This window comes from Nansenia antarctica (assembly GCF_963989245.1).
Source record: "Nansenia antarctica genome assembly, chromosome: 15".
Taxonomy (NCBI): Eukaryota; Metazoa; Chordata; class Actinopteri; order Argentiniformes; family Microstomatidae; genus Nansenia; species Nansenia antarctica.
Window position 1 is genome coordinate 21068627 of NC_137685.1, and position 27500 is coordinate 21096126.

Consider the following 27500-nt stretch of genomic DNA (forward strand, 5'->3'; position numbering starts at 1 on the left):
AGTAGATCATGTTTGTCCAATATGGTGAGACATGATGTGACTGTTAAGTTTGGTCTTAGTTTTTCATGAAGTATGTCTTGTTAGGTGTGTCAATGAAGCCTCTCCATTGGCTATCATTGCTGAAGGGTCTGATTGGGCATCTCTCACTCTCTCTCTCTCTCTCTCTCTCTCTCTCTCTCTCTCTCTCTCTCTCTCTCTCTCTCTCTCTCTCTCTCTTCTCTCTTCTCTTACTCTCTCTCTCTCTCTCCCTCTCTCTCTCTCTCTTCTCTCTTACTCTCTCTCTCTCTCGGAAACTAGACTTAATAAAAGACCAGTGTAATCACAAAGTATGCCCTGCCATCATGTCATGTATTAATCACTAGAAGAATGACTCTTGACTTGTTGATCTGTTTCTCCTGTTCTCTGCTGCCCCCTACTGGCTCAAGGATAAAACTACAGCAATATGGATGAGGAGGTCTGAGTCCTACCACAGTCAAATAGCCTAGGATAGGGCTAGGATAGGGTTTGCTCATGGGTAGTTTAAAACTATGTATGAAACATTTCCAGCACTATCTGACTTCAAGTTCGTACAGCAACATAATTATTCTCCGTGCCCCCCTCCTCCGCTCGCATGTGCTCACACACACTACAACCAATATGGAAGCATATGGCTGACTTAATTCAAATGCTAATGCAATATGAGATTGCAATTGCATGTTCCACTTTTGCATGCATTCTTTCAGACAATATCCATATGCTTCCATACAACCAACGCCCCACTGTTAACCGCTGTTCGGGCTGGGGGGCGGAATGCAGTGTTTTTAGAGGAAGTCGCCCACCCAACTCTGACGTTTTAGCGCCGCCCACCCGGGGCGAAACGCCGTGTTTGGAGAGAGTTCCTATCCCCTCTATGCATGACACTGTCTGGATTTGCTCCATGGTGGTTCTCCTGCAGTATCCTCGCTTCTCTCTTTGAGTCTAGCTGAACATACGGAAGATTAATATGACAGTCTTTGCTTCTGACACAGGTAAAGAACAGCGAACGAGCATGCATGCATTCACCGGTGCATATTGTTTGTTGCACGGCCGTCTGGAAGCAGCCAGCGGTAGTGGCTCGCGCAGTGCGGCCTGTACAACAACACAGGGACAGGGGGCTCGTGTGTCACTGACAGACACCTGGCCTGGAGCTCAGAGTGACGACTCGCTCGCGCTTGTTTGTGTGTGCAGTGTGTAGCTCGTTAGCTCGTGAGCTTAGGACCAACCGTTTAGCTCGAGCTCATATTCGTGACGTTAGAACGATAAGGTTTCGTCAGTCTATCATTTCGTCAGTTTTTCGTCAGTTCAGAGATATTGAGCGTCAAAGTTTTTACATTCCATTATGTTTTGTGAGATGGAACCTTTGTATTTTATTAATTACTAACTCAAAAAATGTCAACATTTTTAAAATAACACCACACAGGCATTAATAAACAATTAAATGTCGCTTGTTTTGTAGTGCAGTGTGTAGCTACCGTTTAGCTCGAGCCACCCTGAAGCTTCCCTAGAAACCGTTCAGCTCCTAGCTCCCCTGTTCACTTTGCTTGCTAGCTTAGCTAGCCGCTGTTTAACTACGAGCTAGCTGTGGTCTATTATAGTATAATGTTGTTTATACTAGCTAGATATATGTTAGCGAGCTGCAAACAAGGAAGGAACCCACTTGGCTCCGTTGTTGCAAAGCGTTTGCTTTGAAACAAGCTGGTGTCTCTCTCGTCTGGGTCTGAAGACTTCTGTTGTGAAGTTTAAATCAGTGTCACCAGATGTTGGTGTTTAGCAGCTGTGTCTGTCGAGGGTTGAAGCTGTGGTTAGGGACTGGAGCTTAGGGCGAGAGTTGGGGCTGGGGCTTAGGGTTAGGGTGATTGATTGATTGAAAACTTTATTAGAAGATTTGCAGAAGTAGGTACATGAAAGTACATATTACATACAAGGTCAACTAACAGGATAAAAACCCAAGAAAGCCACTGGCTTATTTCAATTGGGGTCCTTGATTGGACCTTGGACCTTGGTGGAGGTTATAGCTTAGGGTTAGGGTGGAGTTGGGGCTGGAGTTAGGGGCTGGAACAAGGGTTGGGGTTGGAGTTAGGGCTGGGGCTTACAAGAGGTTAAGGGCTGGGGTTTGGGTGGAGTTAGGGCTGGAACAAGGGTTGGGGTTGGGGTTGGAGTTGGGGTTGGAGTTAGGGCTGGGGCTTACAAGAGGTTAAGGGCTGGGGCTAGGGGTTTGGGTGGAGTTAGGGGGCTGGGACAAGGGTTAGGGTTGAAGTTAGGGCTGGACCTAGGGCTGATGGTGCTAAAAGTAGGACCGGAGTTAGGAGGTTAAGTGCTAGAGTTAGGGTAGATTTGCGAGATGTTACTTAGCGGGAAACAGCAAGCCCTCCTATCCACCGCTTGGCACATGCAGAACTTTTCTGTTAATGTTAACATTCCATTCAGATCACTGTGAAAGATAACACGTCCAGCCTTCTGTTCAATGTTATACCAGAAAGGTAATTTGGCACGTTCACACAACAGTACTTCACATACGCCTTTAGGCCCTTATCTTTGTCCCCCATGACGTTTGTTGATAAACATGGAACTGGTGTGTATCAGAAGGTCAAGGCAAGTACCACCTTGAGATGGAAACACCAGGCTGGTCGAGCGTAGTAGTCTCAGGAAGAGTTTAAGTGCCTTTTGATTTGATTGTCACTTGACTGTATTTCTCTCACAAATGCTAGTCTCTCTTCTCGTGATTAGCCCAGCTTGAATCAGCTGCAGTATAACTTGTAGCTTCACCACAATCGTTTCCGAGTAGACAGACAATATACTCGGCCTCTCTTTCTACAATGGAACTATTGAGCCTAACTCTTAGTTGTCAGTTCCCTCACTCAGTCATTCCCGATTCTAGACAAACTCTACTCTGCTTCTCTTTTTCATCCAGGTAGCCGTTGTACCCAGTAGAAGTCTTATCACTGCCGCCATGTATTCGGAGTGGAGGTCTCTCCACCTGGTGGTCCAGAGTGACCCAGGGCACCTGAGCGTCCTCCACACCTACCCCCCGGCGGTGGGACGCGATGTGGCTAACGCCGTGGTCAGACCCCTGGGGGTGGCGCTGGGGGGCTCCACCTCAGACAGCCTGCTCAAGACCGACAAAGAGGTAACCATAGGGATGGCATAGACGGATAACAATTCCCACAACACCCTCCTCTTTGGTTATACCCCTCTGCCCATTGTCTCGTTGGGGCTAAGGGAGGAGGGGGGGGGGGCTCCAGCGCACTTCATCACTGTCAATTTTTTCTAAAATAAATGACCACACGTTTCATGTTTATTCTAGCCTTGGTCATTTCATTTGGCTGTTAACCATTTGTAGCTGGACTTTAGGGTTAGGGTTAACTTCAAGGGCATTCTTTGGAGCTGTAAAGGGAGAAGTTTCCCCCCACTCAGTTCCAAGTTCCTCTGCCATTGTTCTGACGACTTCCTACAAACAGAACACACCACGTAGCCTAGGCTAACCCTAATGCTCCATAGACTTCCTACAAACAGAACACACCACGTAGCCTAGGCTAACCCTAATGCTCCATAGACTTCCTACAAACACAACGCACCACATAGCCTAGGCTAACCCTAATGCTCCATAGAGTTCGTCACTCCCTTATTTTTAGAAAAGCACCAAGGCTGAACGGTCAACTGCACCCTGTATACACAACCTCTCCTGGCTGGATGTTTATTTTGCCATGCATGATTGAAAAATGCCACAACACACACACACACACACACACACACACACACACACACACACACAAAGACACACAAACACACAGACACACAGACACACAGACACACAGACACACGAACACACAAAAACACACAAACACACACAAACACACTCCACATCCTGCCTCTTTGCATTCCGTTGTGTTCCTTTCTTGTTGTAATCCTTTCTCTTTGGTGTGTGTGTGTGTCTGTCTTTGTGTCTCTGTGTGTGTGTGTGTGTGTGTGAGTGTCTGTGAGTGTCTGTGTGTGTGTGTGTGTCTGTGTGTGTGTGTGTGTGTATGTGCGTCTGTCTGTGAGTGTGTGTCTGTGTCTGTGTGTGTGTGTGTGTGTGTGTGTGTGTGTGTGTGTGTGTGCCCGCACTGGACCTCTTTTGTCAGTGGAAAATATGCTCACTTCCACATGTTTGTGTGGTATCAGTGCTGTGCGGCTGGGTGGTAACACTGGCAGGATATCCTGTGTTTCCCCCTGGTGATCGGCCCTGTTGTTGTTGTCCCTCCAGCCAGAGGATAGTGACTAGCCCAGTCAGACCCACGCTGCACCCCGCTTCTCTACCCCTCTCCCCAGCTAGCCACTCTGACACCTCCCTACATGAGTTTGCAATCCGTAATGGAATGGCGCACAGTAAAAACCCGAGCTAAAATCATTCCGAGTGCTTTTAAATCTATGTTGCCGGGTGTGCAATTGCATTACTACACCAACATGGTGGAGAAATGTGAGGCAACAACAGGGCCTTTAGATAAGGCCGGTCTGTCTTTCTATTAGAGGGGCCAGCCTAAGAAATATGCAAGCCTTCTGCCAGGGAATGTAGGGAGGCATGTCCTTATAAAGGGCCTGCTCTTGTCTTGCCCTGCTTATTATAGTTCACCTGATAGTAGTAGTTGCTAGCAGCGCGGACACAGCTCTGGGCTCTGAGAGAAACGTTGTGTGTACTCGCGCCACAACATTCCTTCCACGGGGGGGTATTCCATCAACGTTGCTAAAGGAAAATTCAGGCTTATTTTTAAGTCTTGCAAAACTTACCAAAATAAGCCTGGACTTTCCTTTAGAGGTGTTGATGGAATACCCCCCCCCAGGGTTTGTGTTTTGTGCAAATAAAATATAGCTTAAAGTGATGTGTTTTGAACACGACGTGTGTTGACATGACCCACGTTGAAGTTACTCAAATGTTTTCTTACCTTGAAAGTTACTAACCCGAGGGCCAGAAGAGATTGCTATCAACTCTGGATTCAATAACCAAACACATGTTTTCTCTACAATCTTACAAGTGTCAGTCAGATCATACTCTCTCTCTCTCTCTCCCCCCCCCCCCCTCCCCTTTGTCTCCCTGACCTCACAATCTGTCTTCTGTTGATTTGATTAGATGTCTTTTTATTTAAGTTATTATTCTTATTTTGGTCATGCTGTGATCCTCCCTGTCAGTGTGGATGGGGTGACACTATCGCTGTTTTAAATCAAGTTTTCGATGGTGTTTGAAGGTAAAGTGGACCATGGAGGTGCTGTGCTACGGCCTGACCCTGCCGCTGGACGGAGAGACGGTGAAGCTGTGTGTGGACGTGTACACAGATTGGATCATGGCTCTGGTCTCCACCCGAGACTCCATCCCCCAGCCCATCATCAAGGAGCCCAACCGCTACGTCCAGACGATCCTCAAACACCTCCACAACCTCTTCCTGCCCAGGTAGGGCACCAGACACCCCCACCAGAGAGAGAGCGTTGGACAGAAGCTACTCTCTAAGTAGATACAAGGGTTCCCGCGGGGGTCTTAAAAAGTCCCGCTTAAATGTGAAAATCTGAAATCCCACATATGAGCCGGCAGGTCTTAAATATGAGTCGGTAGGTCTTAAAAATGTTATCGGATTAGCCCCTAAGATAGATAGATAGATAGGTAAACATAGATAGGCATGGAATGGATAGATTAGAAGTTTCATGCATGGATGAAGAGGGGTGAATGTAATTTGATGCATTGATTGACAGACTGATTCAATTCAATCCCTCTTTCTGTCTCTCTCTCTCCCCCTCACTCTCCCCCCCCCCCTCCCCCAGACCGGAGCACTACAGCCCCATGCACTTTCGTCTGTGTCAGCAGGTGCTGACGGCGGTGCAGAAGCTAGCCAGGGAGTCTGGCGGAAGCATGGCCAGAGAGACCTGGGAGGTGCTGCTGCTCTTCCTGCTGCGCATCAACGACACCATGCTGGCCCCGCCCACTGTGGGAGGTCAGTCAGTCAGTCAGTCCGCTAGCTAGCTAGCTCGGAAACGATACGTCAGGAAAAAAAACTTCGAAATTGCATTTCCATCCGCAAAAAGTTGAAACACTGAAACACTGTGAAGACACACCCCTGTTCTATAGATCATACTCCACACACACACACACACACACACACACACACACACACACACACACACACACACTGTAGCCTGACTGTGGCACCGATGGGTTGCATGCAGCCCTATGACTAAGATCTTTCTTATGGACATTCATTATTTGATATTCTTATGCCATCGCTTTAGTTTGTGTAAATGTCATTGTGGCATGCGGTCATGTTGTTGTTATTGTTATTGTGGTGGTTGTTGTTGTTGTTGTTGTTGTTGACCTTATGTACCTAAATCATTTTTTGATTCAAGTCAACAGGTTGATATTATGGATGATGAGTGTCCACTGTTGTCACTGTTGACGGTTCCCACCCTCCCCACCCTCCCCACCCTTCCCACCCCCCCCACCCTCTCCACCCTTCCCACCCTCCCCACCCCCCCACCCTCTCCACCCTCCCCACCCTCCCCACCCCCCCAACCTCTCCACCCTCCCCACCCTTCCCACCCCCCCACCCTCTCCACCCTTCCCACCCTCCCCACCCAACCCCCACCCTCCCCACCCTTCCCACCCCCCCCACCCTCTCCACCCTCCCCACCCTCTCCACCCTTCCCACCCTTCCCACCCTCCCCACCGTTCCCACCCTCCCCACCCTCCCCACCCTTCCCACCCTTCCCACCCTCCCCACCCTTCCCACTCGTCTCTCAGGGGGCATAGCGGAGAAGCTGGCAGAGAAGCTGATGAGCGTGCTGTTTGAGGTGTGGTTCCTGGCCTGCGCCCGCTGCTTCCCCACCCCCCCCTACTGGAAGACGGCCAGGGAGATGCTGGCCAACTGGAGACACCACCCTCCCGTGGTGGAGCAGTGGAGCAAGGTCATCGCTGCACTCACGGCCAGGTAAACAACCCGCTACCCGCTACCCTCTACCCCCTAGACACTAGACACTACCCCCTAGACACTACCCCCTAGACACTACCCCCTAGACACTACCCCCTAGACACTACCCCCTAGACACTACCCCCTAGACACTACCCCCTAGACACTACCCCCTAGACACTAGACACTACCCCCTAGACACTAAACACTACCCCCTAGACACTAAACACTACCCCCTAGACACTAAACACTACCGACTAGACACTACCCCCTAGACACTAAACACTACCCCCTAGACCAGGGCTAGTCAATTACTTTTGTATGAGGGCCAACTTATTCAAATGTTATGTGTATGGGGGCCAAACTTTAATTAAGTGTCGTTTTGTAACGCTTAGCCTACATGTGAAAATGAAAAACAACAATACCCTGAATACTGTGCATCAAAAGTGTTTATTCATACTACTGTATATCACTCAGAAGTAGGCTACACAGTCTTCATTCTCAATAAAACAAAACAAACCAGATTACTTTTTTCCTGTTACTAATCTATCCTCTACTAATCAGTGCATTTGACATCTGCTACAACTCAATTCAAAACATAAAAAAAACGAATCAAAATAAAAGACAAAAACATCAAGTGCTCATGTCATGGCATTATCAGTAAGTTGTGCCAGTAATTTTTTACTTTTATAAAATGTCTCCCTTTAAAAAAAACAAAAAAACAGATTAGCCTACATTAGGCCCACTTGGATATCGGTGCTCTACTCTAGCCTACTATCATCAGTGCATTTCACGTCTGCTTTAACAAACCCTCAAAAGGAAGAAAAATCATCAACCAGTGCTCTAATCAGTGACTGAAATGGCATTTCTTTGACTTGGCAAGCACTGCAAAGTTAGGCTCATATGGAGTGAGGGCAATACGCAGACACTGGTGGAGGTGCACACTTGTGAGGGAGGCACGTGTGTTGGTTTTTATTGCATTCATATGCGAGAAGCTTGACTCGCAAGTATACGTTGTACCAAACATAGTAAGTAGAAAAAAGGCCAACCTTCTGGTGTTTGGGAACTGTACCTGGTTAAGTTTAACCCAAAACTGCTCACATGCCAATGATCTCAAATCATGCTTCAAATCAGACGATGCTTGGATGTCTATTAGTTCTAACTGCAGGGAGCCTTCGTCCAGTGACGGAAGCACCTGTTTGGCTTCAGCTGCAAACTCTCCCCCAGCATCAACAGAAAAGGGGTCTTTAGTAAATCTCATCACCTCTGCGGGAATATTAAAGTTATCAAACCGCGCAGCAAAGTTATCAATCAGTTTATCGATAAATGCTGTCATCGCAGGACTAATCTGTGCTGATGACGAGTTGATCAGAGCGCGTAGTGTTGGGAAGTGCAGCATTTTCGTGGGGGTTAGATCAATGCAGAATAACTCTAGCTTCCTTTTAAACCCATTCAGTCTGTCCACTAGATCACACACGGTTTTGTCCCTCCCTTGCAACTGCAGGTTCAGTCCGTTCAAGTGCTGGAAAATGTCACTTAAAAAGCAGACATCTGCCATGAACTCATCGTCTTGCATTTGGGCTAGAAAAGGGGCAGCCTTCTTGTGGTGACAGCCCCGGAGAAAGGCAATGATCTCGTGCCTGAGTTCACAAACTCTCTTTAGTGCGTTACCCTTACTTAGCCATCTAATGTCATTATGTACAAGTAAATCACTGTGCTCGGCTGACATATCTGACAAAAGTTTGCGAAACAAACGGTGCTGTAGACTCGAGGTGGCTCTGATGAAATTGATCATCGACATTATATTGTCCATGGTGCCTTTTAACTCACCACTTAGCTTGGCGCAGAGAACGGCCTGGTGTATCAGGCAGTGCAGTGGTTTCATCTGTGGCGCGAGGGCAGCAAGACGAGCGGAGAGTCCCTGCACGCGCCCAGTCATGGAAGGGGCTCCATCTGTGGCTAGCATGTTGACTCGTTGCAAATCTAGTCCATTCTCGTTGAAAAAGGAAACGATCTTCTCAAAAATTATCTGACCTGTTGTTTGTCCCTCCAGTGGAATTAAACCCAGCAAATCCTCACGAAAGCACTCACCATCAAAGAATCTCACATAGAGACATAGCTCTGCTACATCACTGCCATCGGTAGACTCATCAACAGCTAGCGACATTACCTCTGCCTTTTTTAGCTTGTCCAAAAGCGTTTCGAAAACATCCGTTGCGAGTGCCTCCACTCTTCTAATTGTAGTTGTGTCTGACATTGGGATTTTCCGAATAGAAGTAATGACACTATTCTTAACCTTTTCATCCGTCACCACGTCGTCTAGAACAGCTAGCATGCATTCTTTGACAGTTTCTGCATCAGTGAACGGCTTTTTCTTTTTGGCTAGAATCCATGTTACGCGGAGGGAGGCTGTTGTCGTCCTCTCTTGCTCGGAACAGGACCGGGCCAAAATATCTCGTCTCTGCTCATAGTTCGCGGTTAGGCTCTGCACCTTTTGTCTGCGTGCATCTGATCCTTCTGGGTAATTTGTGTTGAAGTTCGAGTGTTTAGTGTTGAAGTGTCTTCTCAAATTGTACTCCTTTGAGACAGCGATTGACTCGTTACACAGCAAGCATATTTGTTTTCTAGTATCGTTTGTAGTAATCTCAGTAAATAGATATTTCTCTGTCCATTCCTTACGGAACTGGCGATTTTCGTTGTCAATCTTCCTCTTTTTCAGAGTAGACAGCGACATTTTCAAATAATATGAGGTCTGTCTTCTAGCTAGTTCACTAAATGCCGCTCAGCTGCGGTTGAACGCTTGACTGAGGAAAAGTCGTTTTGTTTGTGGAGCGCACAAACGTATCCATGCGCGCAAGGCACGTAGCATAGGGAATCTTTTTTATTTATTAATAAAGCCTCTTACTGGAGGACATTGACAGAGCCAATTCTTGCCCAAAAACGGCGTTCAATCGGGAATGGACAGAAAAATATATTTACTAGGAGCCATATGCTTGCTGTGTAATGTTCTAATAATATCAATATGAATCAAACGGCCAGAAAAAAATCCTCCGTGGGCCGGATGTGGCCCGCGGGCCGCCTATTGACTAGGCCTACCCTAGACACTACCCCCTAGACACTAGACACTACCCCCTAGCTGCTAGACACTACATACTACACACTAGACACTTACTTGGGATGCCACCCTTCTATAGTGGAGCAAAGTCATCTCTATACTCACAGCAGGTCAACAGCAACCTTGTCCTGAAACAACATCCAACCACCTAGAGTAGGCCATAGCCTCCTAGCCCCTATCTCCTAGCCTCCTAGGTCCTAGCCCCTATCCCCCCGGTCTCTTGAGGGTCCTTGGTCTGTCGCTGCTGTTGCCTGACACTGTTGTGTTTTTTTGTTGGCAGACTGTTGCGGTTCACGTACGGTCCGTCTTTCCCTCCGTTCAAAGTCCCAGAGGAGGACGCCAGTCTGATCCCTTCTGAGATGGACAACGACTGTGTGGCCCAGACCTGGTTCCGCTTCCTGCACATGCTCAGGTGAGACGCTGACACAGCTAGCTAGCTTCTGACACATGAATGAATGAATGGTCTTTATTGTCATTGCTACAGTACAGGTACCAAACAACGAAATTTAGGAGGGGTGGCTCCCCTGGTGTTAGGAAAGAAAAAAAAACACTTAAAAAATAAATAAAATAATAAACACAAGAAGGGAAGGAGCTGGTTTACATAAATAAAGGCTATATGGTTTACATGCTACCGCAGCTAGCTCGCATCCTACACATGCTCAGCTGAGATGCTAACACAGCTAGGTACCGCCTCCACATGCTAACACAGCTAGCTCGCTCAGGTGAGATGCTAACACAGCTAGCTAGCTTCTGACACATGCTACCACAGCTTGCGTGCATCCTACACATGCTCAGTTGAGACGCTAACACAGTTATCTCTCTCTCTCTCTCTCTCTCTCTCTTCCCTCCCCCCACCCCCTACCATCCACATGCAGTAACCCGGTGGACCTGAGTAACCCAGCGATCGTCAGCTCCACGCCAAAGTTCCAGGAGCAGCTGTTGGGTGTGAGCGGGGGGGTCCCCCAGGAGGTGGTCCAGCACCCCTGCCTCAAGCATCAGGGCCATGCGGGGGGTGAGCTGCCTGGTCGACGCCTTCCTGGGTAAGAACAGAACACCTGGCCCCCGCTCCCATCGCTGCAACCCCACATCGCTCCACCTTTCCCTGCACATAAGTGCGCTTTACCCTTTATGGATTTAAAAGCATGGGATTGGTCTAAGCATGGGTACTTAGACCGATCCATTCCCTCGCTCTGAGCTTGGGAGAGATGCTACCCCCCCCCCCCCCCCCCAAAAAAAAAAGACGATCTTAACTTAGCCGGAAAAGTTGCTATGCATTAGTGATGGTTGAATGCGATTGCCTTCAATATCCATAATGGGCTTCTAACTTGACGTCTGTGTGATTTGCTGTGAAGGGATCATGTACATGTGTCTTCCTCCCTAGGTGTCGCAGTGGCAAAGAGAGACATTCCCGAAAAACTGCCCTCATATGGTACTTTATAAACTGCATGTCTGTCTCAGAGAAATGACCATTCAAATCAAGGGTTATAAGGTTTCACCTGCTCTGATGTTGAATTGAATTGATCACAATCGTGTCGAAAGACGTAAGCTTAGTTGTTACGCCATAAAACCTTGATTTTCTGTTACATGTGCAGCCATACCCACCCATCAGGCTAGCTCGGTTTACCTACCTGCCTTTTTAAAACAAGAAACATACTTCATCTTTTCTCTCACTCACTCACTCAACCCTCCATCCATCCATCCATCACTCCATCCATCCATCCATTCAGGCATGCATGCATGCATCCATGCATCCATGTATGCTTTCATTTCATCAAATCTCTCTGCAGCCCCATGGCCTGTGTTCTGTACCTCCTTAGAAGTGTCTTGGACCTGTAATACCATGTTCCTAGAGAGAACTCTCTGTGTTTCTGCATACAATACAGTGTACAGTTCTACACAAGCCACCTTTGCGCGTTTAACTCACTAACTTGCCAAGGCATTCCGTAAACACTCACCACCTAGAGTGCCAAATGTTTTAGGTGGTGTTTACCTAGCAACGACACTTTGATTGGCTACAAAATGAAGAATCATCGTCGATGCGTTCTCTGTGAACAAAGCCGTACACTCGAACGTTGACAGTTTGGGTGATTTTTTATTCACCCTCGGCACTGAGCGAGGTAAAGAAATAGGAACACGTTGCCTGTGTTGTACTGTATGCAGATTCTGTTTCGCAACACTACTTCAGTACATGAAATGTATTTCTTTCGGTCGATGTAAAAACCACCACATCAGAAACATGCTAAGGTGTGGAAGTTTTCTTGCGAGAGTTTGAGAGTGAGTGAGTGAGTGAGTGAGTGCATTCAGTCACACACAGACTCTCTATCTCTGTCTAGTACAGGCATAACTGTTTGTCTTTTTTGTCTTCTTCTCTTCCCTCTTCATGTGCTCCTTAGAACCAGATCTAGTCCCTCTCTGTTCTCCAGGAGTGACAGTTTCTAGGACCCATATACGTGACAGGCTTCCTTCCCTAGGTATACGCACGACTTGACTAAATCCCACGTCAATTCCCGTCACATTATGACAGGACATAAATACAGGATCAGGGACGGGACTGTTTTCCTGATTGGGAACAGGAATTCCTGCTTTCTTGACAGGTTCACCCTTGATTGAAACCATTGAATTGACTATACCAATATCCTATTTTTTCTTAATCATTACACATCCAGGAAATGATTACAGTATTCATGAACTACTACTCATTTTCAGAATGATATTCTATAAAGCTTTTTTTTGAGTCTCAATTTTGATCTATGGTCTTGTCTAACAATAAATAACCAATACAGTATAATCCATTTTTGGTAGAGAGTACAGTAGTTTGATATCTGAGGCTGTGCTTTTGCTAACGTTCCTTCCCTCAGGTGTTGCAGTGTCTAGGAACAATTTCCGAGAGCGCCTTCCCACCTATGGTAGTAAATAGAAGTAGTACTCCCAACCAATCAGAAGGGATCTGAACGCCTGTTTGCTGGATTTTTGCTGGGGTTGGCAAAAAAAACATGATTGTGTGGTGGAGCCAGTTGCATGCGTTGTACTCTAAACTGCTCTCAAACCAGATCTAAACCATAATCACTCGGTACTCTCCGCACCATAGCAACAATGATCTCAATCCTGAGGAGCGGACATTTTGGAAAAGTGTTTTTGTTTTGTTGAATCACATTCCTTATTATGTTACCTTTGTTTGTTTGGTACATAGTGTAGTACTTACACTACTGTAGTAAGCCATCAGAGTTTATGACCCTACCCTTAGAACTGGTAACCTTTTATAAAAGCACCATAGGAATAGATTAACATGGAAATCAATGTATGTATTTCCATTCATTGTACATCGGGCACTGTCATATTCTGTGATGGCGTCAGTGGAGGCCGGTGGAGGTAGAAATCGGAGGACGGGGTTCATTGTAACGCACGGAACGGAACCAGGAACGTTATCAAACGCTGGAACAGAATGACGAGCGGCGTTTGAATTTGATACCGTTCCTCATTCCGTTCCCATGCATTACAATGAGGCCCGTCGTTCGATTTCGACCTCCACCAGCCTCCACTGGATGGTATTTTATGTGATTCGAGTAGCAGCATCACAGAGGCCTTCGCCTATGAGGTTAGACACCAAACAGACCATAATAATCACCATGTTGGTTCAATAGCAGTAGTGCACCTTGTAGCGTCACATCATTAGCATTGAATTCTGTGAAATGTCCTGCACCCAGTTTTTTCAGCTTCACTGTAAACATGGAGAATCTTTGTCGTGTCTTATATGGTTTTGATCCCTGTGGACTCACTCAACCCAATCAATGTCTTAAGTTGACCGTGATCTGTGTGTTCTACAGTAGGTGCACGCATGTGTCCGTCTGAGCTGTGAAGGGAGAGAGACTCCGAGCTTTTTGAAATAACTAAACCGCATTGCCCAATCAGAGTGGCTCTTTACGAGCCACCTCTCCGCACCGAGAAGTTAACTGTAACTGAGACATTCCCTCCATTTGAGGCCTTTATAATGTATTTTTTAAATAAAACATTGTCCTTTTAAATACAGTTTTCAAAGGACTCGGGGGCAAATGACAAGTTGTTTTGACTAACATTCCCGATCTGACTGCTAACCACAATGCGGGTGGAGGGGAAACCAGATTCAATCGGCCTCTGGTTGTTTTCACTGTCAACACGAGAATGGTAAAGAATGAGGCCCCTGCAGGCTGATCTGTGAGGCCAGTGTTGCGTCGCTTCCCCCTAATGGTAACAGTCGTGATTTGGGCGGGGAGAGGGGAGGGGCGGGGTGGGGTGGGGTGGGGTATCTGATCCGTCATCTACTGCTTCTACCTGCAGCCATCGACATTTGTGTTCTTATTTTCTTACTCCTCCCTCCCCTCCCCTCCCCCCTTTTCCTCTCCCCCTCAGGTATCTCCCGCCCGCGGTCTGACAGTGCCCCGCCCACCCCTGTCAACAGACTGAGCATGCCGCCGCCCCCGACCACCACCAACACCACGCCCCCGCACAGCCGCAGGCACAAACCCACGGGGGTTACCAAGACGACCAGCAAGACGTCTACAGTAGGTTCCTTCCCGTCGACATGGGAATCTGTCGTGTGTGTGTGTGTGTCTGTCTGTCTGTCTGTCTGTCTGTCTGTCTGTCTGTCTTTCAGTCTGTCCGTTCAGTACTACGGTTCTCAAAATGTAAACAGTAAAAACAGTGCTCTCTGTGATCGTCACCAGGATGGATATTCCTCTATGACAAGTAAGTCAGCGAGCCTTGTGTGAGTTAGGTGACAGGTGACAGGTGGCACAATTGCTCATTAGTACAGAGGTAGAGCTTTATGATGTGTGACTCCTCCCCCTCTCCCTCCTCCCCCCCCCCCCCAGGCGATCACAGCCCACCAACCCAAGGCGTCCCAGCACCAGTCGTCCTCCACCTCTCCTCTCTCCAGCCCCAACCAGAGCAGCTCGGAGCCCCGCCCCCTGCCCGCCCCCACCAGGCCGAAGGTCAACAGCGTCCTCAACCTGTTCGGCCAGTGGCTGTTCGACGCCGCGCTGGTGCACTGCAAGCTGCACTCGGGCCTGAGCAGGGACAACAGTCTGACTGGTAATGGACTAGGCTTTCTGAGACGCATCTGTTATGGTCTTTAGGAGTGGGAGTGGGAGGGTGAGGGTGAGGGTGAGGGTGAGGGTGAGGGTGACCGGTATTTACCAATTTCCTACCTGCAAATTTACCTGACATCTCTGATAGGGCTTTCACACCGGCAGTTCCGAACGCCGGTTCGCGTTCGCGTTCGGAAACCTCCGAACGTTGGCGCTGTCTGGCGAACGAGCCCGCGTTCATACCAGTGTATCGTTCGCCAGACAGCGCCAACGTTCGGAGGTTTCTGAACACGAACGCGAACCGGCGTTCGGAACTGCCGGTGTGAAAGCCCTATGATAGGATCAAGGAGTGTAGCGTAGCTCGGCAACAGCCATTCAGGTGGTACATTTTGGGAACTTAAAACGATTTAAAGGACAGAAACGTCTGAATGCTTTGTCTTTATCCTTTGTTCACTGGGTTAGGGTCTGTTTTTCCATTCTTTGTTCACTGGGTTAGTTCTGTTCTTCATCCTGCATCTGCATGGTGGTTGTCTGTTACTCAACCACTTCTTGTTTTGACCAGCAGTGTCTGTAGTTTAAAGGCGTAGAGAACTATCACCATAAAACCAAGTCTTGAACACAAGATCCATTCTTGAACCATGAATGAGACCGTCTCTTTCTACTGCCGACATTTGATTTGTTTCCATTTGATTTTTCTATTATCTTGCAGCTACATTTTTCCAAATTCTCCTTTCTTATCAATCTTGTAAGTAGGAACATGAGCGTCCCTTTAACACGCAGTCATATATTTAAGTTGGCCTATGTATATCAGCACTTATGTTTTCGTTTTTTTTTTTTTTTACATTTGCTATTGAGTCATTTGGTTGCATTGATTTCTTGCGGGGGGGAGAAAGAGAACATACAGGTGTTGGGGTGAGAGAGTGATGCTTGCTGAATTCCAAATCAGCCCCAACCCTCTTCTCTAGATCTGAAAGGAGTGGATAGATGATAGGATAAGTCATATGAGAATATCGGCATCTACCTCTGATAGGCTGGGTGGAACTGTCACACCTATCCAATCCTTAGATCTATTGAAGTGCCAATGGGGGGGGGGGGCTAGGGGGCTGCTTTGGGATTGAGCCAGAGATCTAAGCCCCCAATCCCCAATCTGCCTGGCCTGGATCAAACTGACATGCTATGCTGCCACTAGGGTCATGACCTGGGTCATACCAATATACCCCGCCCCCCCCCCCCCCTCCCCTCTCTTCAGACCCGAATCATACCATTATTCTCCCCGTCACACCTGGACCATGCCATTGCGTACCCCCCTTCTAAGGTTTTCAAACTAACGTAATTTCCAAAGAAACTACCAGCCAGCCCTCCTCGGTTTGTCATCCTGAGTTTGGCAGTTTTCTTCGCTCCTCAGTTGGGTCCCTTGAGTTTGTATGGAGGCTTCAGTACCTGACTAATGCATGCTGGGAAAGGTCTGTCATCCGCTGCCTCGTGTGCGTTTCCACAGAGATGATCATTAGACTGTTTTTCGGAAAAACTATTCCGCTCGAACGACGGGAGCGTAGACTAGTCTGAACCAGGGGAGGCTAGCAGAGGTAGAAATCGGAGGACAGGCTCATTGTAATGCATGAGACGGAATGAACGGTTTGATACCAATCCTCGTTCCGTTCTATGCATCATCAGCGTGTATTTCATACCAGTCCTCATCCTCATTCTATGCATGTCAATCAGGGGTGCAACGGTTCAGTTGGCCCACGGTTCGGTGTGAACCTCTTTTCTTGGGTCACGGTATCGTTTCGGTACGTGTTTTGTGTGTTTACGAGGAGAAAGAAAATGCTACTATTTTACAAACTGTTACTTTATTTTGCTTATACTTATGGAACTTTAACATTCAGACACCATTCCAGAATATGACTGGTCTATTTTATAATATGGAAAAAATATAAATATATGTAAACAAAAAACACTTTCAAAATGTAAAAGTGCCTCTTAGCCGTGACTACTGGTATAAGAGAGGAAATGAAAGTACAAGTGCACTTTAGCCATGAATTATGTATTATGTATTATGCGCGTATACGGCAGGCGTGAAGCATTTCTGCGACATTTCTGTTCACTGTTTTCGTTCCGTCGTTATTATATTCAATGCCAAAACCGAAATGAATGACCCCACAACGCAGATTTGTAGCTATCCGCGGCTTCCTCAAACTGTTGCCATGTTCTCAACTCCGCTCGCCACGAACAAACATCTGAACAAGAAGCAACTGCTTTCCAGACAAACTCCACCTCCGACTTTCAATGGAACGCAGCATAAGCCCGAAAAAACCGACGTTCACTAGTGTGTATTGAACCGTGGATGGAGAACCGTACGGTTCAATATAAAACCGAGAACCGTTGCACCCCCTAATGTCAATGAGACTGTCCTCCGATTTCCGTCTCCACCGGCCTGCCCTGGAGCTGATAAATACTCTACTTCAATATGAGAGTCTAGTCTAGTCTAAACCCAGTACAGACAAAGATGTGTCTTTACAAAGCACCCGTTCTGAACATCTACTTCAGGGAGTTTGATGTCATCCAAGTCAAGCCCTGTACTCGAAAGCAGCATGGCTAGACAAGAGAGAGGCAGTGTAAATGCTCCATACTACAGTTACAACAGTTTGGCTGAGAAAAAACCTTGATGATATTCCTGACAGCGGTAAACCAGAGGATGTTGTCTTCCCAGAGATGACAGGTCTCTGTCAGTTTGATATCACCCTGGAAAAACATGGTGCAGCTGAATGAACAGAAGCATCTTTAAAAAAAAAAAGAAAGAAAGTGACAGCTGCGTTTTTGAAGTCCTGCCAGCTGAAGCAGCTATTGTTATTGTTTTTTCACATCCTTTACTTTGCTGCAAACTCTTTGTGTCAGCAGTCCCTGTTCACCTATGAACGATGACCTATGCACCGCAAAGAAATGTAACATCCTTTTATCTTCTCTCCCCAATTCCCCAACTTCTCTCTCTCTCTCTTCCTCTCCCTCCCTCTCTCGCTCTCCCTCCCTCCCTCTCGCTCTCCCTCCCCCTCTCTCTCCCTCTCATTCTCTTTCTCTCTTCCTCACTCCCCCTCCCCCCAGCCCTAGCCACCCAGGCGGGTGTGGAGATGAGGAGGAAAGGTTCTCAGATGTCTACGGACACCATGGCCTCCAACCCCATGTTCGACGCCAACGAGTTCCCCGACAACTACGAGGCGGGCCGGGCCGAGGCCTGCGGGACCCTCTGCAGGATCTTCTGCAGCAAGAAGACCGGGGAGGAGATCCTGCCTGTCTACCTGTCCAGGTGTGTGTGTGTGTGTGTGTGTGTGTGTGTGTGTGTGTGTGTGTGTCTGTGTCTGTGTGTCTGTGTGTCTGTGTGTGTGTGTCTATGTGTCTGTGTGTCTCTGTGTGTCTGTCTGTCCGTCCGTGCGTTTCCTCACGTAGGTTCTATCTCTACTCCACATGTCCCACTGTATCTCCTCGGTTCTACAGGTTCTACATGATTCTGATGCAGGGGCTCCAGATCTCCGACTACATCTGTCGACCGGTCCTGGCCAGCATCATCCTCAACTCGTCGGCTCTGTTCTGTTCGGACCTGAAGGGCGTCAACGTGGTGGTCCCCTACTTCATCTCTGCCCTGGAGAACATCCTGCCAGACCGGTGAGGGAGGCGCTAGTGCACAGAAGGGTTTCTCCCCAGGGTCTTACAACAAGTTGGCTCTGGATTGCATTCTAAACATGTCTACACCAGCGGTTCCCAACCTTTTTGGACTCGAGGCCCACTTAAAAATCTCAAAAGTATTCGCGGCCCACACAGGCATTTTACGCGCGTACACTTACGCAGCTGGGGTTAAAAGGTAGACATTTCAAAACCTAGCATGCATGACAGTGCAAAGATCTAAATATGCTTTGGTCTGTGTTGAGAGAGTGTGTTTTCAGTTGGCTCATCTTCTCTCTCCCTCCCAGGGAGCTGACTAAGTTTAAGAGCTATGTGAACACTACTGAGCTGCGGAGAGCTTCCATCAACATCCTGCTGTCCATGCTGCCTCTACCACACCACTTTGGCCATGTCAAGTCAGAGGTACACACTCCCTTTGATCATGGGTCACTTAAAAATATTCTGAATGGTTACAGGTTTATTGATTAATCGACTCATGATTAATTATATTACATTACATTTGTCAGTATGTACCGTCCAAGCGGGAATCGAACCCCCAACCTAAGCGCCGTGCTCGAAGGTTCCATGGTTCAAAGTAAATCTCTTTTCGTCCCGTTTCTCTAGGTTCTCCTGGAGGGGAAGTTCAGCAACGACGACGCCTCACTTCACGACAGAGCCGTCACCTTCCTGTCTCTGAAGCTGCGATTGGTCAATATCCTGATAGGGGCGTTGCAGACGGAGACGGACCCGACCAACACTCAGATGATCCTGGGTCAGTCTATCCACTTAGGCTGGGGCTTGGGCTAGGGTTTACTTAACGGTCTAGAACACTGCACATAGAACTGTAACAAATAGAGCAGAGACGATTGATTCTGATTTCGAAATGATTTATTTCGACAACAAGACAGAGAAAGCCCCTTACGTTTCTTTATGTGACCTCACCGCTGAATGACCTGGGGACTGAACTAACCCCTGTCGTATGGTATTTCCAGGTGCAATGCTGAACATCGTACAAGACTCTGCTCTGCTGGAGTCCATCGGGACCCAAACCGAAGTGGTAAGACTCCCCCCCTGCCGCTCCTTTCAATCAGACAGTGACGCCTTACTACTACGGAAAACTACACAAGTAAAACGGTGGAAATGAAAACCTTCACACGCGCTGTTCCGTTTCCCTCCCCTCAGGGCAGTGTGGACGGGAGTCACCCATTGGCTAAGAGCCATAGCAGAAACAACAGTGGCATCAGTAACGCCAGCGGGGGCAGCAGTGAGGCCACCACCCCGGACAGTGAGAGACCCGCCCAGGCCCTGCTCAGAGACTACGGTGAGACAACGCCAGTGTTTCCCCACAGGGTTTTGTGAGACTGTGGCGGTTGGACCACATATTTTTAAAAATGTGTCACGGGGGAGTGGCTGGGTGGGGCGATGGGGGGGTTGCGCTGCGAACCTGCTCGAACTCTTTCCGCCAAAAAATAAATAAATGAATAAATACTTTCGGAGACTATGGCGAGATAAATTAGACTGTGGCGGGCCTGTCACAGTCTCGTCTATGTATGGGAAACACTGAATGCCCTCCGTGGGCACTGGCCTTGAACAGTAGCCTATCTACTTAGCTGTGCTTGATTCATCTTGCCTGGTACAATGGAACCAATGGAATTATCCCAAAAGTGTGAACCCCTACCCATCTGGCCCATACCCAGATGGGTATGGGTCAGGGGCCAATGGAGCTCTATGGTCTAGCTAACGCTGAAAGTATTGTTATTATTATTCGTCACGTATCGGATCTGAGGTAACAGAACAGAACAACAGTAGATTGTACATTGTAATGTTGAGTTGACATCGTTTCTTCTCATTTTCCACATCTGGCAGTCTTTCTTTTGTAATAGTGGACATGTACGACGTTGGGTAAAGGTGTCCAAACCGATCACAACTTCCTCCTACTGTACTTCCTGTTTGCAGTGATGTTGTGTCATGAATGGACCTATCGCTAAGCCACGCCCCAAAATAGAAATTGTCCAATCGTATCACAGCAAAAGTCACTACAGGCAGAAAACTCGGACAAACAACTCGCTAATATCTGCTGGTGAAAAGCTTCTAGACTAAATATTCTTGTCATCTTTAAAAAACATGTCTATTACTTGCTGTGGTAAATCTGAAATCAGAAATTTGCCAACTCCCACCATTGTAAGTCATTGAATGTCATTCAGTCACAGTCAGTCACTGTCAGTGAAGCGTTGTTTGTTTGTCCGAGTTTTCAAAGGGGGCGTGGCTTAGCGATAGGTCCATTGTACTGGCCTAACCAGCGGAGGTAGACATCGAAGGACGGGGCTCATTAGAATGCATTCCATGTATTACAATCTGCCTCCACTGATTCATGCAATAACTGTGAAATGAAGTGTCTGTCACTGTAAACTCTGGCTCCTCTCTCTAATGTGTGTCCACTCATGAGTGAGTGTCCTTTTAACTGCATGTGTAAGTGTGTTCAGTGTGTGCATGTTCATTTAAATGAGAGCTGGAACAGGATCTAAGGGGATTCATCAGCCCAGCTGACTGGCTGAGAATGAATTCTTAGATATGTGGCTAAAACAGGGCGGCTATACTGAACAGCTACTAAACGAAAGACTCTCTCAACTTGGCGTGGTTAAACAACTCGACTCTCACCGTCTCTTAAGACTTTCTCTGACGAGTTTGTTTGAAACCCCGAAACACGTCGATGTCGTCGACATGGGAAGTGTTTTCCTCATCCTTACGGTTGGAAGGCTCGGCGTATGGGGAAGCACCCGTGAGACTGAGTGAAACACTTCCGATTGCGACACCGCTGCCGATTGTTGTTTGATGTGAGCAGACGATGCGATGCATGTCCTCGTGCTGTGTGTGTGGTCATAGCGAAGGTTACGACATGGTTGGCTGTGGGCTGTATGCAGCACAACCACAACGAGCCGGTCGAGTTCTTCAGTTCTAGTCCTGGTGTCAGTTGGATCAGGTGTGTTTCAGCGCCTCCTGTAGGTCCCCAAGACTTGGGTTGAAGAACACGGCCAGTAAGTCGCTACTTCAGTGACGTGAGTGTGAGTGTGAGTGTGAGTGTGAGTGTGAGTGCGTGTGTTTGAAGAGCCTAATGCCTGTTGGCTGTGCTCTGCCTGGTCTTACAGTTACTAACCCCAGCTCTCCCTTGTGTGTGGTGTGTGTTTGTCGGTGTATGTGGTGTGTGGTGTGTGGTGTGTGTGGTGTGTGTGTGTGTGTGTGTGTGTGTTTGTTGGTATTTGTCGGTGTGTGTGGTGTGTGTTTGTCTGTCTGTGTGTGTGTGTTTGTCTGTGTTTGTGTGTTTGTCTGTGTTTGTGTGTTTGTCTGTGTGTTTGTCTGTGTGTTTGTCTGTGTGTGTGTGTGTGTGTGTGTGTGTGTGTGTGTGTGTGTGTGTTGCTCGCTGGCACGGGTGGGTTATATCCATAGCTCTCCATACAGACACAGCTGCAGGCCTGCTCATCCGCAGCATCCACCTGGTCACCCAGAGACTCAACTCCCAGTGGAGGCCAGACATGAGCATCTCACTAGCCGCCCTGGAGCTGCTGGCCGGCCTGGCGAAGGTGAGCTACCCAGGGGAGGACGGGTACATTGTAATGAACGGCAACGAGGAATGGTATCAAACACACGTTTTGAACTGGCCAGCTACTGCATGACATGAAAATAAGAGAACACTGAATAAAGACCTAAACAAACGGCTAGTAAAAACGAGTAAGCTACAAATCAGTGCCTAATAAGTGTCCCCCCATACTAAGCAAAGTTGATGTGGTCCTCTGTGGCTCAATTGTTAGACCGTGGCGCTAACAACGCTTAGGTTGTGGGTTCGATTCCCGCCGGGACCATATATGCTGATATATATATATATTAGTGGATTATTACTTGGACAGAAGCATCAGCTAAATGGCCAATAATATTGATGTTTTTGTAGTCGCACACTGACAGTGTTGCCCCTCCTTGCCCAGGTGAGGGCGAGCGTGGAGTCAGCGGACCGTAAGCGCGCTGTCAGCTCGGTGTGCGGTTACATCGTGCACCAGTGTAGCCGACCGGCGCCCCTCCACTCCAGAGACCTCCACTCCATGATCGTAGCTGCCTTCCAGTGTCTGTGTGTCTGGCTGACCGAGCACCCCGACATGCTCAACGAAAAGGTAGAGGGGGGAGACTGACAAAACAAAAGCACACACTTGAATGAATTTGAGGAAAAAAAATCAAAGCCTTAAAAGGTTTTGAAAATAGACATGGGTCATTGAAAGTGCTTGAATTCCTCTCTCTCTCTCTCTCTCTCTCTCTCTCTCTCTCTCTCTCTCTCTCTCTCTCTCTCTCTCTCTCGCCCTCTCTCTCGCCCTCTCCCCCTCTGCTTAACTCAACACATATTTCACAATATATTGTTTTGCTCTGCTGTGGTAGAGAAGGCAAGAGACCATCCAGTGTTCAAGCCTCTACATTCAAAAGCCTCTCTTTTTAATTGTTGTCTGTGAGCGGATAGTTCCTATTATATCAATTCTCATCTAGATCTGTCTCAAACTATGCCGCGTTGGGTCCTTGAATTGGAGGGAATCTTGAAAGTCCTTGAAAAGTGCATTTGATGTTTCAGAAGGTGTGGGAACCCTGAAATAAGTGTTGCTAGGTGAACGCCACATACAAACACACAGGCGGTGTGTTTTCCGGAGCTCTTGGGCAGCTGGTGAGTTAAAGGTTGACGGTGATGTACCGGTCTCCTCTCAGGACTGTCTGATGGAGGTGCTGGAGATCGTGGAGCTGGGCATCTCAGGCAGCAAGTCCAAGAACGGCGAACAGGAAGTGAGGTATAAAGGAGACAAGGAGCATAACCCCGCCTCCATGAGGGTGAAGGACGCAGCGGAGGCCACGTTGTCATGGTGAGTAGGAGGGTGGTCCACGTTTTCACATGTCCTGAGCCCATTACTTCCAAAAAGTTTAATCTCGATCAAAATGTCTGTATTAATACAGTGAACCCTTCCACACGTCTTGATTCCTATATCTCTGTATCCTAGACTCACCTCATATCACTACACATAGATATACGCCTGCATTGCATTCACACAGACACACACACACACACACACACACACATACACAACCCCCATCTGACCCTATTCCCTTTTTCTTTCATTTCAAAACCTTTACTTTTATTTCTGTCACTATAGCCCTGTCCGGACGGCATATAAATTACCTGAGGACCTCGGTAATATATGTTTTACCTGGGGTAATTCGGTAATTTTTATCCCGTCCGGACCGACCATGTCAGTGATTTACTCCTCTGATAATTATATTACCGTCCGGATTGACATGTCAGTATTTGGTACGCATTGCATGATTTTGCGCGATATTAATACTAGAATTTACCGTTTTAACCGGGCTGTGAGATCTAAGGTATTAGGTGAGCTCTGTGCAAACAATGGATGTGGATCATGACATTATTGACTCCCTTGAATCTCCACTATCGGATAACCACACCACCTAAAAGGTTAATTCTAGCGAATTTACCTAACATTAGCTTGTAAACTGTGCAGTTTGTATGGTCTGGCACTCTATAAATCACGGTGTCTGACAACACACAGGGATGAAGTTAGGGGTGGGAATCGCAAGGTAACTCACGTATTGATAACCGTACAATATTTTGCCCCCCGTACCCGAGTTAAAGGGAAGCATTGTTTTGAAATATAATCGTTCCAGACTTTAGATGTCGTATCTGTTTTTCCCCGCTTTGCGCCATTTCAGCCATTCATCTTCTTAATTTTGATAACATCACAACATTCTGATAGAACATCGACATGCTAGAAACACATAACTACACATAATTAGATTATCACACAGCCCCAAACGCACGTATTTACAAAAGTCTCCCTTACCAGTAGCCTATGGCAAAGGAGAATAGTAAATCCAATCAACAAATTATGAGTATTTTGTGATCGTTAAACTGCTGTTTATTATATCGAGTGGGTACTTTAAAACGTAAAGTTTCATGTTATGAAAAAAACCGAGTCTACGAGTGGTTTCGGCTGCGTTCGTAAATTCGCTCTGGAAATCTGATCAGCAGTCATGAAATGTCTCTGATCAAGTAATCAAATTACTTGTTGTTGCTACACGTGCGTTGTGTTGTGGGTCTGACAAAACATCCGGCGGGAACAGCTTCTTCTACTGTGATGTTAAATGGCAGCTTGCACCCTAAACGCAAACATGCATGGATATGTTTTATTCCATCCGGATCGGTCATTAAAATCACTGGGGTCCAAGGGTAACAAAATATTACCGAGGTCCTCGGGTAATAATATGCCATCCGGACAGGGCTTTAGTCTCTCAATGTTTTTGTTGATCGTTCATTTTGGCTTTGTGTGTCTTGCTTTGAACCACATTCATAGACCATATGTGTGCAGCTAAAAGAATGGAAAAAACAGTACACAAAACATGACTTGATTGTAGAAGTTGCTGAAACAAAAAAAAAAAGAACTGAAATCCTTTTTTGCCATTCAGGATCAAATCGAGCTGTCTTGTTTCCCCTATTCTATCCCAAATCTGCCAGATGGATCTGACCCCTGGATAAAAAAAATTATATATAGATGGATACAAAAATAATCTGTATTATTCTGATCTAGATTAAACGTTTTGAGATACTGTCCTCAGGAGTGTTGTATCCTAAACTGATCCTAGATCTCTGCCTACGGGAACGTCTACCCAGAGACAGTAGAAACGTCTACCCAGAGACAGTAGAAACGTCTACCCAGAGACAGTAGAAACGTCTACCAGAGACAGTAGAAACGTCTACCAGAGACAGTAGAAACGTCTACCCAGAGACAGTAGAAACGTCTACCCAGAGACAGTAGAAACGTCTACCCAGAGACAATAGAAACGTCTACCAGAGACAGTAGAAACGTCTACCCAGAGACAGTAGAAACGTCTACCCAGAGACAATAGAAACGTCTACCAGAGACGGTAGAAACGTCTACCAGAGACAGTAGAAACGTCTACCCAGAGACAGTAGAAACGTCTACCAGAGACAGTAGAAACGTCTACCAGAGACAGTAGAAACGTCTACCCAGAGACAGTAGAAACGTCTACCCAGAGACAGTAGAAACGTCTACCAGAGACAGTAGAAACGTCTACCAGAGACAGTAGAAACGTCTACCAGAGACAGTAGAAACGTCTACCCAGAGACAGTAGAAACGTCTACCAGAGACAGTAGAAACGTCTACCCAGAGACAGTAGAAACGTCTACCCAGAGACAGTAGAAACGTCTACCCAGAGACAGTAGAAACGTCTACCAGAGACAGTAGAAACGTCTACCAGAGACAGTAGAAACGTCTACCCAGAGACAGTAGAAACGTCTACCAGAGACAGTAGAAATGTCTACCCAGAGACAGTAGAAACGTCTACCCAGAGACAGTAGAAACGTCTACCCAGAGACAGTAGAAACGTCTACCCAGAGACAATAGAAACGTCTACCCAGAGACTGTAGAAACGTCTACCAGAGACAGTAGAAACGTCTACCCAGAGACAATAGAAACGTCTACCCAGAGACAGTAGAAACGTCTACCCAGAGACAATAGAAACGTCTACCCAGAGACAGTAGAAACGTCTACCAGAGACAGTAGAAACGTCTACCCAGAGACAATAGAAACGTCTACCAGAGACAGTAGAAACGTCTACCCAGAGACAATAGAAACGTCTACCCAGAGACAGTAGAAACGTCTACCCAGAGACAATAGAAACGTCTACCCAGAGACAATAGAAACGTCTACCAGAGACAGTAGAAACGTCTACCAGAGACAGTAGACACGTCTACCCAGAGACAGTAGACACGTCTACCCAGAGACAGTAGAAACGTCTACCCAGAGACAATAGAAACGTCTACCCAGAGACAGTAGAAACGTCTACCAGAGACAATAGAAACGTCTACCCAGAGACAGTACAAACGTCTACCAGAGACAGTAGAAACGTCTACCAGAGACAGTAGACACGTCTACCCAGAGACAGTAGACACGTCTACCCAGAGACAGTAGAAACGTCTACCCAGAGACAGTAGAAACGTCTACCAGAGACAGTAGAAACGTCTACCCAGAGACAGTAGAAACGTCTACCCAGAGACGGTAGAAACGTCTACCCAGAGACAGTAGAAACGTCTACCCAGAGACGGTAGAAACGTCTACCCAGAGACAGTAGAAACGTCTACCAGAGACAGTAGAAACGTCTACCCAGAGACAGTAGAAACGTCTACCCAGAGACGGTAGAAACGTCTACCCAGAGACAGTAGAAACGTCTACCAGAGACAGTAGAAACGTCTACCCAGAGACAATAGAAACGTCTACCAGAGACAGTAGAAACGTCTACCCAGAGACAATAGAAACGTCTACCCAGAGACAGTAGAAACGTCTACCAGAGACAGTAGAAACGTCTACCCAGAGACAATAGAAACGTCTACCCAGAGACAGTAGAAACGTCTACCCAGAGACAATAGAAACGTCTACCAGAGACAGTAGAAACGTCTACCCAGAGACAGTAGAAACGTCTACCCAGAGACAATAGAAACGTCTACCAGAGACGGTAGAAACGTCTACCAGAGACAGTAGAAACGTCTACCAGAGACAGTAGACATGTCTACCCAGAGACAGTAGACACGTCTACCCAGAGACAGTAGAAACGTCTACCCAGAGACAGTAGAAACGTCTACCAGAGACAATAGAAACGTCTACCCAG

The 27500-nt window shown here is 47.2% G+C and overlaps 1 protein-coding gene across 1 annotated transcript in view; it reads left to right on the top strand.

The window, feature by feature from the left end:
* Positions 1-2968: 2968 nt before the first annotated feature.
* Positions 2969-27500, top strand: part of ralgapb (Ral GTPase activating protein non-catalytic subunit beta) — a gene marked incomplete at its 5' end in the record, with an annotated part of 33767 nt that continues 9235 nt past the window's right edge. Inside the window, 18 exon segments of the mRNA XM_080545620.1 lie at positions 2969-3145; positions 5238-5440; positions 5806-5975; positions 6779-6965; positions 10340-10471; positions 10935-11054; positions 11056-11099; positions 14446-14597; positions 14907-15126; positions 18222-18423; positions 18612-18779; positions 19085-19199; positions 19401-19548; positions 19769-19833; positions 19959-20097; positions 22233-22354; positions 22754-22936; positions 23514-23665. Of these exon segments, the coding sequence (XP_080401746.1) occupies positions 2969-3145; positions 5238-5440; positions 5806-5975; positions 6779-6965; positions 10340-10471; positions 10935-11054; positions 11056-11099; positions 14446-14597; positions 14907-15126; positions 18222-18423; positions 18612-18779; positions 19085-19199; positions 19401-19548; positions 19769-19833; positions 19959-20097; positions 22233-22354; positions 22754-22936; positions 23514-23665 (2699 nt within the window).